Source organism: Neophocaena asiaeorientalis, unplaced genomic scaffold, assembly GCF_003031525.2.
Source record: "Neophocaena asiaeorientalis asiaeorientalis breed wild unplaced genomic scaffold, Neophocaena_asiaeorientalis_V1.1 scaffold303, whole genome shotgun sequence".
Taxonomy (NCBI): domain Eukaryota; kingdom Metazoa; phylum Chordata; class Mammalia; order Artiodactyla; family Phocoenidae; genus Neophocaena; species Neophocaena asiaeorientalis.
The window spans coordinates 2,368,038-2,381,062 of record NW_020174420.1 but is presented as its reverse complement, the minus strand read 5'-3'; the positions used below and the strand labels follow the sequence as shown (position 1 = coordinate 2,381,062).

Sequence of the window (13,025 nt, the reverse complement as noted above, 5' to 3'; positions counted from 1 at the left end):
CAAAAAAAAAAAAAAAAAAAAAAAAAAAAATTACACAATATCTTTTAACAAAAAAAGAGAGCAGCACCCTTAGAGATACAGTTTCAATTGCTCTGAGGTGGACTCTAGGCATAATTTTTGTGTGCTTGCTTTTAAAAAAACTCCTCAATGACTGATTGTAAATGCTCTCAATCACTGGTTAATCTTTGCCTTACATTAGAATCACCTGGGGAACTTTAAAAAAATTTTTTTTTATTGGAGTATAGTTGGTTTACAATGTTGTGTTAGTTTCTGCTGTACAGCAAAGTGAATCTGTTATACATATACATATATCCACTCTTTTTAGATTCTTTTCCCATAGAGGCCATTACAGAGTATTGAGTTCCCTGTGCTATACAGTAGGTTCTCATTAGTTATCTATTTTACACACAGTGCTTTTTTTTATGTCAATCCCAATCTCCCAAATCACCCCTGCCTGCCGGCCCCCGTAATCATAAATTTGTTCTCTACATCTTTGTCTCTATTTCTGCTTTGCAAATAAGTTCATCTGTACCATTTCATCTGGGGAACTTTAAAAAACTCTAGGCTGCATCCCAGACTAATTTGATTCTAAAATACAACTAAGATTGAGAACTACTGCTCTAGTGAAAGAACAAGTATGTGTCTCTATTATAGAATAAAGCTCAAAAATGATTTCTAACAGCCATTTCAAGTCTAAGGACCTCAGTGGGTTCTGTGTAAGATTTGGATCTAACCTACAGGTAACTGGGATATTATCACAATTGAATAACTGTCATTAAATTAAACTAAAAGGGAGATGGAATGTCTAATCTTGCCTGAAATTTGCCTAACTTCAGTCTAACCCAAGAGTTTGATAGAAGGGACGTTAATGCTTATTCCAAAAGAAAAATGAAATCTTAAGAGAAATCTTGTGTCTTTACTTACCACCATTCCAATATTGTTCTGTTGCCCACTAGTTGCCATCTCCACACATTCATCTATCACAAGATTCATAAAGGGATCAAATCCCCTCAATATTCCTTGGACATGTCTGCCACCATTTAATTTCACTGTGTAAAGGGAAAAAGACATTTTAATAAAACTGACCATTAATTATCAACTAAACTATTCATTAAAAATTAGGTGAGATCGGGATTTCCCTGGTGGCATAGTGGTTAAGACTCTGCGCTCCCAATGTAGGGGGCCCAGGTTTGATCCGTGGTCAGGAAACCAGATCCCACATGCATGCCACAACTAAGAGTTCGCCTGCAGCAACTAAGGAGCCCGTCTGCCACAACTAAAGACCCAGAGCAACCAAATAAATTAAAAAAACTAGGTGAGATAAAACCCAGGTATTTGAGATGTATAATCTACTATCTTTACTATATGCCAAGCACTGGGCTAAACATTTTACATTTACTTCCACATTTAAACTTATAAGAATCCTATGAAGTAGAATTATCCTGACTTTTTATGAAGGAACTGAAGTATAGCATTTTTAAATAACTGGTTCAAGATTATACAGTTACTGTGGGGTACAGCTGGAATTCAAACTGAAGGCTGCTCGCTCCTAAAGCCATGGTCTTAACCCCTATATACTTCGAGTACTGTACAGGTTAGATTTTAGTCCTTGTCTGTCCTTTGTTTAAAGGAAAAAAGTTAAGTTTTCAAATATAAAATAGAAAATACTGTTAATTTTATCAAAGTGAGAGAGGGCTTATATGAAATAATGAAGAGTCTGAAGTACTGTGAAACTTCCAAGTATCAGAAATTAAGTAAATAAAACTGTCTAGTTAGAATTTTGATAAACCTGCTTAATTAATGGATATGAATTAGAGGTTCTGTGTGCTTTGAATTTTTATAATGTTGCTCCTTCAAACATTATATACCACCAAGGCACATGTAAAAAGGAATTTAATATTAAAAAAAAGGCCCAAAAATAAAAAACCAAAAAGACTTACATGATAACTTCTTGTCCATAAATCTGAAAAAGCAAAAGGGGTAAAGATTATGTAACTAATTAAAAAAATTTAAGCACAAGTAAGCACAAAAGTAGGTATAGTCAGGATAATCTGTTAAAATATACACAATAGGAATAATGAAATTTAAAAGAGTAAAAACTGTACTGTGGTAAAGGATGAGAGAGTGATGGGCTACCTCAGTTAGTACTCATACTAACTGAGCAATGTGATTTGGGAAGGGAAGATAAACAAAAATGGAATGGATTTACAATATATTAATGTACATTAAATTGCATCTTTATACTGATGTGAATTACAAACCATTCTTGTTGTTCAATACTGACCTAACTTTCAATGACAGGATTTTACAACCATAACAGAAAAACAAAGATTTGGTTATATTTTTAGTTATTTCCAAAACCAAACAAAGTTGTGAGGAAACCAGAAGGTAATCAAACTATACCCAATCCAATAGGTATTTTATTTTATTTTATATTTGAGACAATACGTAGTGTTGTTTTATTTAATATTAAACATCAATCTTAAGTGTTCAGGATAGTCTTCAACACATAATTACGCTTTAGCAAAATAAATGCATATTTTGAAGTTTTAAATAATCTGAATTAAACAAGAAAAGTCCATCTCAGCAGGGTAGTATGAGAATATGAAGACATGTAGTCAAACCAGTTTTTACCTCTTCCAGTTATAGGCTAAAAAAATATGAAATTTCATTCAATTTTAATATAAATCATGGGAGAATTCAAAGATAAATAAGAGAAAGGGGCTGACAGAAGGTGTAAGATAGGTTTTTACAAATAAAAAGATATAGTATGATATAGAAAATAATCTATTTTAATAGGATATGTTACATAAAACAAATATAACACACATGAGCTTATTTAATCCTATGATGGCTTTTATAAATTACATACACACAAATTAATAATAAGTATCAGCGTTTAACAGATGGGGAACTGAGGCTCAGAAAGGTTAAGTAAAATTTCCAAAGTCACAGCAGTGAAAAAGTTTGAGCAAAATCAAATGGTTCGGTTTGGCTAGAGAACACAGCACTCAAATGTTAGTGTGTGTAATATTTGGTGCCTGGATTTCTGATGGAGGAGCTTGAATGCTGGGTCAAGAAACCTGGACTTTGTTATGTATACAGCAATAAGTTATTGCAGCAGAACCAGCCAATGGCAAGACTACTGTGGCACGTGTAAGCCAAATCATTATGCTATACACCTTAAACTTACACAGTGCTGTATGTCAATTATATCTCAAAAAAACTGGAAGAGAAAAAAAAAAGACTACTCTGGCATTGACTTTATTTTTTTTAATTAATTAATTAATTATTTTTGGCTGTATTGGGTCTTTGTTGCTGTGAGCGGGCTCTCTCTCTAGTTGGGGTGAGTGGGGCCTACTCTTCGTTGCGGTGCAGGGGCTTCTCATTGCAGTGGCTTCTCTTGTAGTGGAGCACAAACTCTAGGCACGTGGGCTTCAGCAGTTGTGGCACATAGGCTTAGTTGCCCCGGACATGTGGGATCTTCCCGGGCGAGGGCTCGAACCTGTGTCCTCTGCATTGGCAGGTGGATTCTTAACCACTGCGCCATCACGGAAGTTCCTGGCATTGACTTTTAAGAGCAGGACTAAGAATTTGGTTAGGCCAGGGTATCTCAACCTCAGCATACTGAAATCTGGGGCCCGATAATTCTGTTGTTGCATGATATCCAGTGCATTGTAGAAAGTTTTAGCAGCAACCCTGGCCTCTTCCTACTAGATGCTGATAGAACCAGACTCCCATCCCCTCAGTTAAGAACCACTGAGTTATGCTAAACCAGGAGGATGGTATAAAAGTGTAAAAGATGGTTATTTGTGAGAAATTAAAGGAAGAAAAAAATTAAGTCATTTTGGAGGCAGACCTGCCAGGATTTCACAATTCATGAAATCTAGAGATAAGAAGAGAAAGGTATTAAAACTAGTTTCATCCTCTGAAATTCTCAAATAATGTCTTAAGAATCAAAAAGGAAACCTTACAAATAGAGAATGGTCCTTCTGTTAAAAAATAATTACCATTTCACCAGTTCCTGATGAAGCCAGAGGACACATAAGATTTTACCAGCTCACCAATAAAAGGATAATTGGATAAGTATTTTCACAGCAATAATTTTTTTTCTTAATGTTAGGCTTATTTAATAATTGTCTTAAATTTATAACAGATCCAACTAAAATACACACGAGTTTTTGTACAAAAGATGGCTTCAATACAAATGTGCATTTAAGTGTAAAATCATCAAATATGAACTTTTCCTTAAGCCTGACTTCTTTATGGGGCTGATAATAAATGAACTGTACACATGGCAGACCAGATGGCTGGCTGCCTCACAAACTGATCCTTGGACCAATTTTCCATCCTTTGTGCTATCCAACTAAACAAGACAGAGAAGTTACTTAGGAAACATGGCCCATGCTAAGTTCAACCAAGAGTGTTTGAGGACGCTAAAACTTTAAAATGGGCCTTATCTAAAGTAGGACTATCCTACTTTAAGTTGACTTTACTGGGTTCAAACCCCACCCCCGCCCCCCAAACAACCTAGCCTTCTCTAATTAGAAAAAAATGAATATTCTCACACAGCTCTGTTAACAGAGCAAGATATCACACGACACTCAAGTTTAACCTAAGAACAAGAGAACAAGAAAAAGGAATGTGATTTCTAAGTTAAAGCTCAAAAAAACAGCTACAAACACATTCTAAGATTAAGGCGGCTTTTGATTCCTCATATACTTTCAAACACTTCCATTCCACCCATCTTCTTAGTTCCTTACAGAATTACTCTCCAGCCACCTTATCTAGAACATGATGCTACTCAAGATGTTCAACAAAGGGTAGCATTCGAGATGTTCAAGCAACGAGCGAGAGCGTGCGGGAGACGGGGCCTGGAGCTCGGGCCTGGGATGCAACTCGGCGGGCGGAGGCGCCTTGCTGCCTCTGGTAACCTTGCCAACCGGGCCGAAATGCTACGTCTGACCGGGTCTTAGGCCCCGAAGCGCGGGACACCGGCCCGCATCTCGTCGGCCACGGACCAGAAGACGCACGCCAGGCGCACTCTCGGGAATGGCGGAGGACCTAAGGAACCCTAGGCACACAAATAAGCTGCCATTTGGGCACGGCCCTCACACATACTTACTTCTTCAACTCGGGAGGGTGAGCTTTGCTCATGATGTCTACTCGAGGAGCTCAAAGACGCCTCCAAACAGAACTCGAGTCGTCCCTCTCACTCCAGCAGTAGGCCCGGCGCTTTGCGTCTGACGTCACTCATCCCGTTAGCCAATTGATTGTCGGCCGCTTTCCTGTTTCACCTCGCGATACTTAGGGAAGGCCTGAGAGTGTCGATCAGTCCCAAGCTTCCGGTTGCGCCGCCAGCGACGGAGGGATGGGACCTTCGGGAGCCCCGTTCTTTCCCGTCTGTAAAATCGGGGTGCGCCTCTAGCTTCGGAAGGAACCTGGTTAATGCCGTGTCTTTGTGGGTTGCAACATGTATCTTATTCATATGTACCAAATGAAAATAAGCTCTAGAGGAGTGGGCCCCTAATATTTCTTTGCATGTGTGGGGATATGTCCATGTATTGCGCTGCCCTTTGTTGTGCTTTGCAGATCGAGCGTTTTTGTTTTTGTTTTAAACAGAAGGAAGGTTTGTGGCAACCCTGAGTCTAACAAATCTCTTGGTGCCATTTTTTCTTTTTCCAACAGCATTTGTTCACTTGGTGTCTCTGTGTCATTTTGGTAATTCTTACAGTATTTCAAACTTTTTCATCGCATTTGTTATGGTGATCTGTGATCATACCAAATAATTCATGTGTGACTTGCTTTATTGAGACATTTGCTTCACTGTGGTGGTCTCCAACAGAACCTGCAGTATCTCAGAGGTTTGCCTATACTCCCACAGGAGAATGTCATGCTAAGTCTAGGGTTCTGGTAACAGCTCAGTTAGTGAGTGACCTCTGCACCATAAGAGGGTGATTGGGCCTCAATTTCCAAGACTTTGAATCTAGAGCCCAGAAGTGTATTCCCTATGGTCGGGCCTGCAATGCTTGTTAACAATGCCTCCAAAACCCCACTTAACGTACATTGTCTCTCTGTATAAAACGTGAGTGCAGCACACAAATGATCTCTAATACGAACACAAATGATCTCTAATACGAGGTATTGATTTTCAAGTCAAGAGTGTAGGTGTAAACAGTGGTCTCTGCCTATTTAAGTTATCCAAAATAAGTGCATCTACATTTACGAATCAGATACAATTGGGATTATAGAAGACTTAGGCCAAAATAGAAAAGCATTAGTGATTTTAAGTAGGGGATGGTTCTACAAGATTCAGTTCATTCCTCATGTTCAGGAATGACTCTATTTAAATACCAGTGATAGTAAAGACTTAAACTCATCATCTATTTTGTACTCTCTTGGTACTCAAAATCCCAGGCATTGCATTTTCTCTACAGGGGTCATAACTGCCTGTCTTTTCCATTTTTTGTTGTGTTTAGTTGAAGCTAGAGACCTGATGTGGATATTGAATTTCTTTTTCAGCCTTATAGTTTCTGTCTTTTTACATTAACAGACTTCAGTTTGTAGTGCCCTAGCATGCCCTCAAAGTTCAAGCATCCGAACCATAACATATAGCTAATTTTCACTCCCCTGGACCTCTTAAATTTATTTCACACATTACAAAGAGAAGCATCCTGACAAAGTTATATATTCACTGGCCAGATATAAGGAAAGAAACACAATAGTGGAAGAAAAATTAAGTCTTATGTATTTTTAAAACCAAACCACTAGGAAAATATATCACAGTCTTGAAACAGCAAACAGACAGGCTATATTATCATTTCAAGTAATAAGTTGGTAAAAACACAAGGTCCTTAATAAAACAATAAGGTGCCAGAACTGGGGCAAGAACAACGCATGTCGCAAAAGTAGTATTTGGTAACGGAGGGCTGTCTCGGTTTTTGCTCTAAAGGAGTCACAGCTTGCCCGAGTTGCTTACTTTTTCTCCTTTGACCTTCGTGTTGCCAAGGGATTGTTTCAACAGAGCTCTGTTATCACAGGGGGCAAAGTAAGCAATACTGGGTGTAGGCTTTCATTCTATTTTGTTTTATGAAAACCAGATTTTTCCAAAGCCAGTACTTCATAACTCTAATTAAGCAGCTAACAATTCCTCTTTCACTGTTCATTCTTGAATACTAGCATATAGCACAATCAAAATCCCCTTTCCCTTCAAGGGTGAGTGTCACTGCAAGATTGTCTTGTCACTCAGCTGACTCTGCTGCTGACAGCCTCAGGGCTCATCATGGCTGCCAGTCAGAGGGAAGGTCTGCTTCCCCTACCAGTGTGATAGCGCTTCTTATATTTTTGCAGGGTCTCCAGGCTGAAAGATGTCATGTGTGAGAATTTTAAGAAATGCTCATCCACATCCTGACGGCCAGAAATGAATATCCGCAAGGACCCTTTCAAAGTTTTTATCGAAACTACCTCTCCCAACTCTACATCTTAAAGTAGCTTCATGCCCTTGTATATAAAACAAAACCACGCAAAACAAATCCCTAGAAGCCCCCTTTCCCCTTCTAAATTAGTGACCTCATGGATTTTGTTTTATTTCCAGTTTGTGGGAAACGTTGTAGTGATCCTTCTGGTAAACAGGAGGTTGGCAACAAACAGAAACACCTCTCCTCACACTCCACCAGCTCATAAGCAGGTCAGATGAACCTGCCAGCCTGTTGGTATCTGTGTACTAAGAGAATCTGGTACCTTGGAGGGCTGTGGTTTGGTACAAGGGAGACTCCCTGTTGCCAGGATAAGCACTTGCCACGTGAAATTCAGGCTCATAAAAACTCTCCTGTGCTATCTCTGACCCCAATTTTAGCACCAGGTTTTTCACTTTCTAGGTTTCAAACACAAAGGAACCAGTGTCCAGAGGCAAGTGACATAGGCCTTAAACTTGCTGCCATCCTTAATTTCCTCATTCATAAACTTTCCTTAGAAAACCCAAATCCCCATTTCTTTTTAAATGGACTCCTGCCTTCAGCCCCGATGGCCAATAGCAGACATCTATTTCCCAATGGATGAGAGAGACTCCTTCATCTTCTTGGTCATGGTTGGGATGAGGTTCATGTGGTCATCCACACATGTGGTCACGCAACTCTCCAGCTGCCGCTTCACCTGAAGTTCTTTACTCCCCGCATCAATTGAATCTTTGGCTTTGTCGTTGCAATGCATAGTGCACCGGGCCAGGCGGTCCTGCGGCAAGAGGGAAAAGGGTAGAGGAACTGAAAGGCTGGCCTTTATTTGCCAAATGCTTGTCACGTGCCAGGCTCTGTGCTACGTATTTTTCTACATATTACGTGGGTTATCTTGATCAATTAAAGTGACACTATCGTGCAATTAACCAGGATTGTCCTGATTGAAACAGAGGGTGGCACCACGAGGGCCCAGGGAAAGCATCACTAGAAAGCAGGTGAATAATAGAATAAATTGTACAGAAGCCCCTTCCAGGAGGTGAGAAGGAACTAGAGGCTAATGTTATCAACTATAGACTTTCAAACACCTTGATTTTATAAGGTCTGTACTTGCTACAGAAAAATACTCAATTCAACGAATATTTATTGAGCATCTACTATGTGCTAGGGACTCTTCTAATGTTGGGGAATACAGCAATGAGTAAAACAGATAAAATTCTTGCCTTCATTGAACTGATACTCCAGTGAGGGGAGAGAGACAAACAAAATAAATAAGTGGAGATGTTGGGGGAAACAGTTGGATACATGAATCTGGAGATCAGGAGTAAAGCTGGTCTAAATATATGAATGTAGGTGTTGTCAGCATATAGATGATATTTGCTATGAGACTAGAGAACTAGATTGAAAAGAAAAAAGATCCAAGGACAGCCCTGGCACTCCAGTGCTCTTCAGAGGTTGGAGAGGGAAAAAAACAGTAAATGAGAACAAGAAAGGAGAGAGGGAGAGAGGTGGAAAACCAGGAGAGTGAGTCATCCTATCCTGGTGGCCAACTGAGTACAAATTTTTAAGGAGGGGGAGAGTAATCCACTGTGTCAATGATGCAGGTAGGTTGAGTAAGATGAAGAATGAGAAATGACCACTCCCATGGAAGGGAGTGGCAAGAGTGGTTCTGGCACAGTGGAAAAGTCAGTCTGATTGGAGGAGTGAAAAGTGAATGGAAGGGGTCCCAGCAGCTCGGGCGGAGGGAGAAGCGGCAGCGGCCAGGCAGCCCAGCTTCGAGAAGGCTCTCGGAGCCCCGCCGCGACGATGCCTAAGAGGAAGGTCAGCTCCGCCGAGGGGGCGGCGAAGGAGGAGCCCAAGAGGAGATCGGCGAGGTAGTCAGCTAAACCGGCTCCTGCAAAAGTGGAAACGAAGCCAAAAAAGGCGGCAGGAAAGGATAACTCTTCCGACAAAAAAGTGCAAACAAAAGGGAAAAGGGGAGAAAGGGAAAACAGGCTGAAGTGGCTCACCAAGAGGCTAAAGAAGACTTACCTGCAGAAAATGGAGAAACTAAAAATGAGGAGAGCCCAGCTTCTGATGAAGCAGGAGAGAAAGAAACCAAGTCTGATTAATATCACACACCTGGTCCTATCAGGGGTCCCTGTTTCCCTTCTTGTACAATCCAGAGGAATATTTTTATCAACTCTTTTGTAAATGCAGGTTTTTTAGTAGCTCTAGAAACATTTTTAAAAAGGAAGGAATCCCACCTCATCCCATTTTTTAAGTGTAAATGCTTTTTTTTCAGAGGTGAAATCATTTGCTGGTTGTTTATTTTTCGGTACAACCAGGAAATAGTGGGATATTGAATATGGGAGGCTTTGATTGCCTTGGGTGTCAGCTTAACATTCCACAGATGGAGGGTAGCTTTTCTATCCTATAATACAAAGCATACCAAATGGCAGTTTGGAGTCACTTGTGCATTTAATGTCTTAAACACTTTAAATTACTTCTCTTCCCACGTTGTTTTTGGTAGAATTGTTTCCTAAAGCAAACCACTCACCCCTTGATCTTGGCTCTCCTGGGCAGAATTTTGTGCACTCCGTAACATCTTTGGTCGTGGTAGCCCAGTTCTTCTAGTAACTGTTAATGTGCTGTCAACGATTGACAATTTGCGTATGTAGTGTATGTGATATTAAATTGTGAATTAGTGGGACTTACGATGTAACAGCATATCAATATTTGAAGATATTGGTACTTGATATCCTGTGAAGGAAAATTTGCCCCCAAATTTTAAGCTGGAAAGTCACTGGAATAACTGTTCAGAAAAGAATCACAACTACATGATTTTTTAGGTTTTTGGTACGTATGTTGAGAATTGTGTACAAATTGAAATGTCTGTGTATTGATCCTCAAAACAACCAATAAAATCTCAATTACGATAGAAAAAAAAAGTGAATGGAAGAAGAAAGTTGTACAGTAATTCAAGAAGCAAATTTTGAAAGACCCTATCTATAAAATAAGGTGTCAAACACAAAGAAACCCCCTGAAGTTCCATGATCTTGGAGAAGTTATTCTTTTATAGTGTCAGTAATTTTGAAGAATTTTATGTAGAATGTAAAAATGTACCACATTAGATAGAATTTTTCCATTTGAACAGAATCCCAGGCTATGAAAACTGGTTCAGAGGTGGGCCCTGCTTCCCCAAGTTCCAGGAAAGTATATCCAGAGGAAGGGAGTAAAAGGAAGTTGTGGATACCCTTTGCTCCAGAGAGGGACACTGCAGGGAGGCTCTTAGTGACCTCAAAGAGGCTTGTGAGTCAGGCATTGGTGAGTCAACAATAATAATTCTTCACATAAATGGCTGCTTTTTAGTGACACAGGAGCTGCCCCCTGGGTGTAGCAAGTAGGACCATCCTGGGTGGGAATATCCACAAAATGACGGCAGGATCTTGTTCTAATCTGTACGCTTTAAAGACTGGCCCATTCCACTTTCCTGGGGATTCTGCTGTTGTAAGAATGAATTAATATGTTTTAGAAAGCTTTATACTATACAGTATACATATGTATTTGATATTTATGGGGGAAAAAAACATAAGGCTCTTGGTCATGAACTCCCTTGGTTAACTCCCTTTTACATTGTTTCTATGGGAAATTTTTACAGCACTCAAGCTCCTGGACTTTTTCCAAAATTTGAAACTGTGTAAAGAGTAGTTGGCCATAGGACTGTCACAAATGTTAACACAGAACCAAGACACTAAAGCTAAGAGTTTTGAACAAATGTCATCTGCAAAAGAGCAACATCAAGGGCTAGGGTCATCTGTTTGGAATCCCTCACCTGGAACTTCTCCAACTCGCTGGTCACCAGGGCCTGGGCTTGAGCCAGAGGTGCATGGCAGCGCTCAATGCACTGGTGCACTTGCTGCATGGACGCCTGGCTGTCCTCACAACAGCCGGCGCTGCACCGGAACATGAGGCCCTGTGGGGGGAGGGCAGAGGGAGGTTAGGTAGTAAAGCCTCCGGGACAGAGATGACCACGGAGTGCAACAGAGGCTAGGAGAAGCATCATACCCGCACCTCTCCTTAGAATAGACATCAGGACCTTAAAACCACGAAGAGGAACATTATCCTCGGTGCCTAGCGTAGTGTTTCACAGCCTCCTTGCCGCTAGCTCATTGGCACTTGTTGAATCGAAGGCTGGGTGGAGAGGGAAGGTGGTGGAGGGTCAGATGAAGCCAAGCTCTGAAAACCTGGTGCCTAAACCACACGGTCCAGAGGTCAGCAATCTAGTAACCTACATTCCACCAGGGAGCAACTGGTCCACTGACTCCAGGGGCACCTTTACAAGGGAAACCCACAATCCGGTTAGGGAAGCAGGACCAGCAGCCACAAAACATTTAGGAGATGAAAGCGGAACAGCACATAAGCCAGCGCTGTGTGGTGCCAGGTTCGGTGCAACAGAACCGGGCATAACCTGGCCATTGAGGAGGCCGAGCGCAGTCCCCTTTCCGGTCTTTCACCCTGGCTGTGCTCTTTCCGGGCCTCTGGCTGATCACCTGCAGAAGGGGCCGCGCAAGTGGGGAAGGTCGGGGAGGCTGAACGTCTTACACCAGGGCTTCTTAACCCTGCCCCGGGGACACCCCCTCCCCCGGCCTGGCCTTGGGGGCAGACGGCATTGCGCATGGCGAGGGAGCACAGATTTCATCCGCTCAGCCGAAGCTCCAGAAGTTCTGTCTGAGGGTGAGCCGAGCTTTAGAGGACACCGCGACGACCCCAGGGACACCCCGACCCGGGTCTGCGGGGAGGGAGGCAGTGGCACTGGGGATCGTGCGACGGCTGCGGGAAGGGGCCAGGAATCCCGGACCGCCTTGGCTCCTCCCGGCTCGGCCCCCGACCCGCTACCTGCATCTTCCGGATGTTCTCTCTCTCCAGACTCTTCACCATAGAGTCCACCGCCTCCTGCACCCGGAGCTGCTGCAGCTCCGCCATGGCGACACGGCGCAGCTCCTTGCCGCGCCGGCGCCCACATGGACTCCCGGGCACGAGCCCGCCCCCTCGCCGTCTCTTCCCGGGTCACCGCGGTGAGCCCTTTCCGGGTCCACGCCGCCGCCTAGCGTCCGAGATGAGCAACTGCACGTACGGCGGCTAGCTTCTGCCCGCGCTCCCTGGCCTCCCCACCCGGAGTCCCCGCCCACCTCTAGGCCTCCTTCACCTGGTTCGCCCACCTCCGCCGGCAGTGTAAGCGCCGAGACTGCATTTTCCCCTCTACCTCCCTCCGTCCCTCTTATGTATTTATTTTTTAAAATTGAAGTATTTACAATGTTGTGCCAATCTCTGCTGAAAAAAAGTGAAAAAATATTTAATATAATTAACATAAAAGATAAGTGCGCAGATCTTAGATGTAAACACCTTGATGTGTTTTAACAAACCTTGCCCTTTCCCAGTCAATCCCCGCCCATTCCCTCCCTATCTCCCCACTCCAGACCCCAGGCAACCACTGATCCGCTTTCTATCATGACAGATTACACGTTCCCTTTCTAGAATTTATAAATCATTCCTATGTACTTTTTTGGGGGGTTTGGCTTCTTCACCTAACATAAC

The 13,025-nt window shown here is 42.3% G+C and overlaps 2 protein-coding genes and 1 pseudogene across 2 annotated transcripts in view; 1 reads left to right on the top strand and 2 right to left on the bottom strand.

The window, feature by feature from the left end:
* The window catches only part of SNRPG (small nuclear ribonucleoprotein polypeptide G), a 9,799-nt gene extending 4,562 nt beyond the window's left edge, over positions 1–5,237 (bottom strand). The window contains exons 1-3 of the mRNA XM_024756363.1: positions 5,126–5,237; positions 1,941–1,963; positions 925–1,049 (exon numbers count right to left, since the gene is read on the bottom strand). Of these exons, the coding sequence (XP_024612131.1) occupies positions 925–1,049; positions 1,941–1,963; positions 5,126–5,157 (180 nt within the window). The 5' untranslated portion in view covers positions 5,158–5,237. The remainder of the gene's footprint in view (positions 1–924; positions 1,050–1,940; positions 1,964–5,125) is intronic.
* A 1,488-nt stretch (positions 5,238–6,725) lies between these two features.
* Positions 6,726–12,477, bottom strand: TIMCC (TIM double twin CX3C motif chaperone). The gene is made up of 3 exons (XM_024756433.1): positions 12,327–12,477; positions 11,263–11,403; positions 6,726–8,229 (listed from the first exon to the last, which is right to left on the bottom strand). The coding sequence occupies exons 1-3, from the start codon at positions 12,411–12,413 to the stop codon at positions 8,041–8,043; spliced, it is 417 nt and encodes a 138-aa protein (XP_024612201.1). The 5' UTR covers positions 12,414–12,477; the 3' UTR covers positions 6,726–8,040.
* Positions 9,159–10,429, top strand: LOC112407235 (non-histone chromosomal protein HMG-14 pseudogene; annotated as a pseudogene).
* Positions 12,478–13,025: the final 548 nt, after the last annotated feature.

Coding starts and splice junctions, on each gene's coding strand:
- TIMCC (XM_024756433.1), bottom strand. CDS start 12,413: ATGGCGGAGCTGCAGCAGCTCCGGGTGCAGGAGGCGGTGGACTCTATG. Junction 11,404..12,326: donor AGAACATCCGGAAGATGCAG/GTAGCGGGTCGG, acceptor CTCCCCCCACAG/GGCCTCATGTTCCGGTGCAG. Junction 8,230..11,262: donor GCGAGTTGGAGAAGTTCCAG/GTGAGGGATTCC, acceptor CTCTTGCCGCAG/GACCGCCTGGCCCGGTGCAC.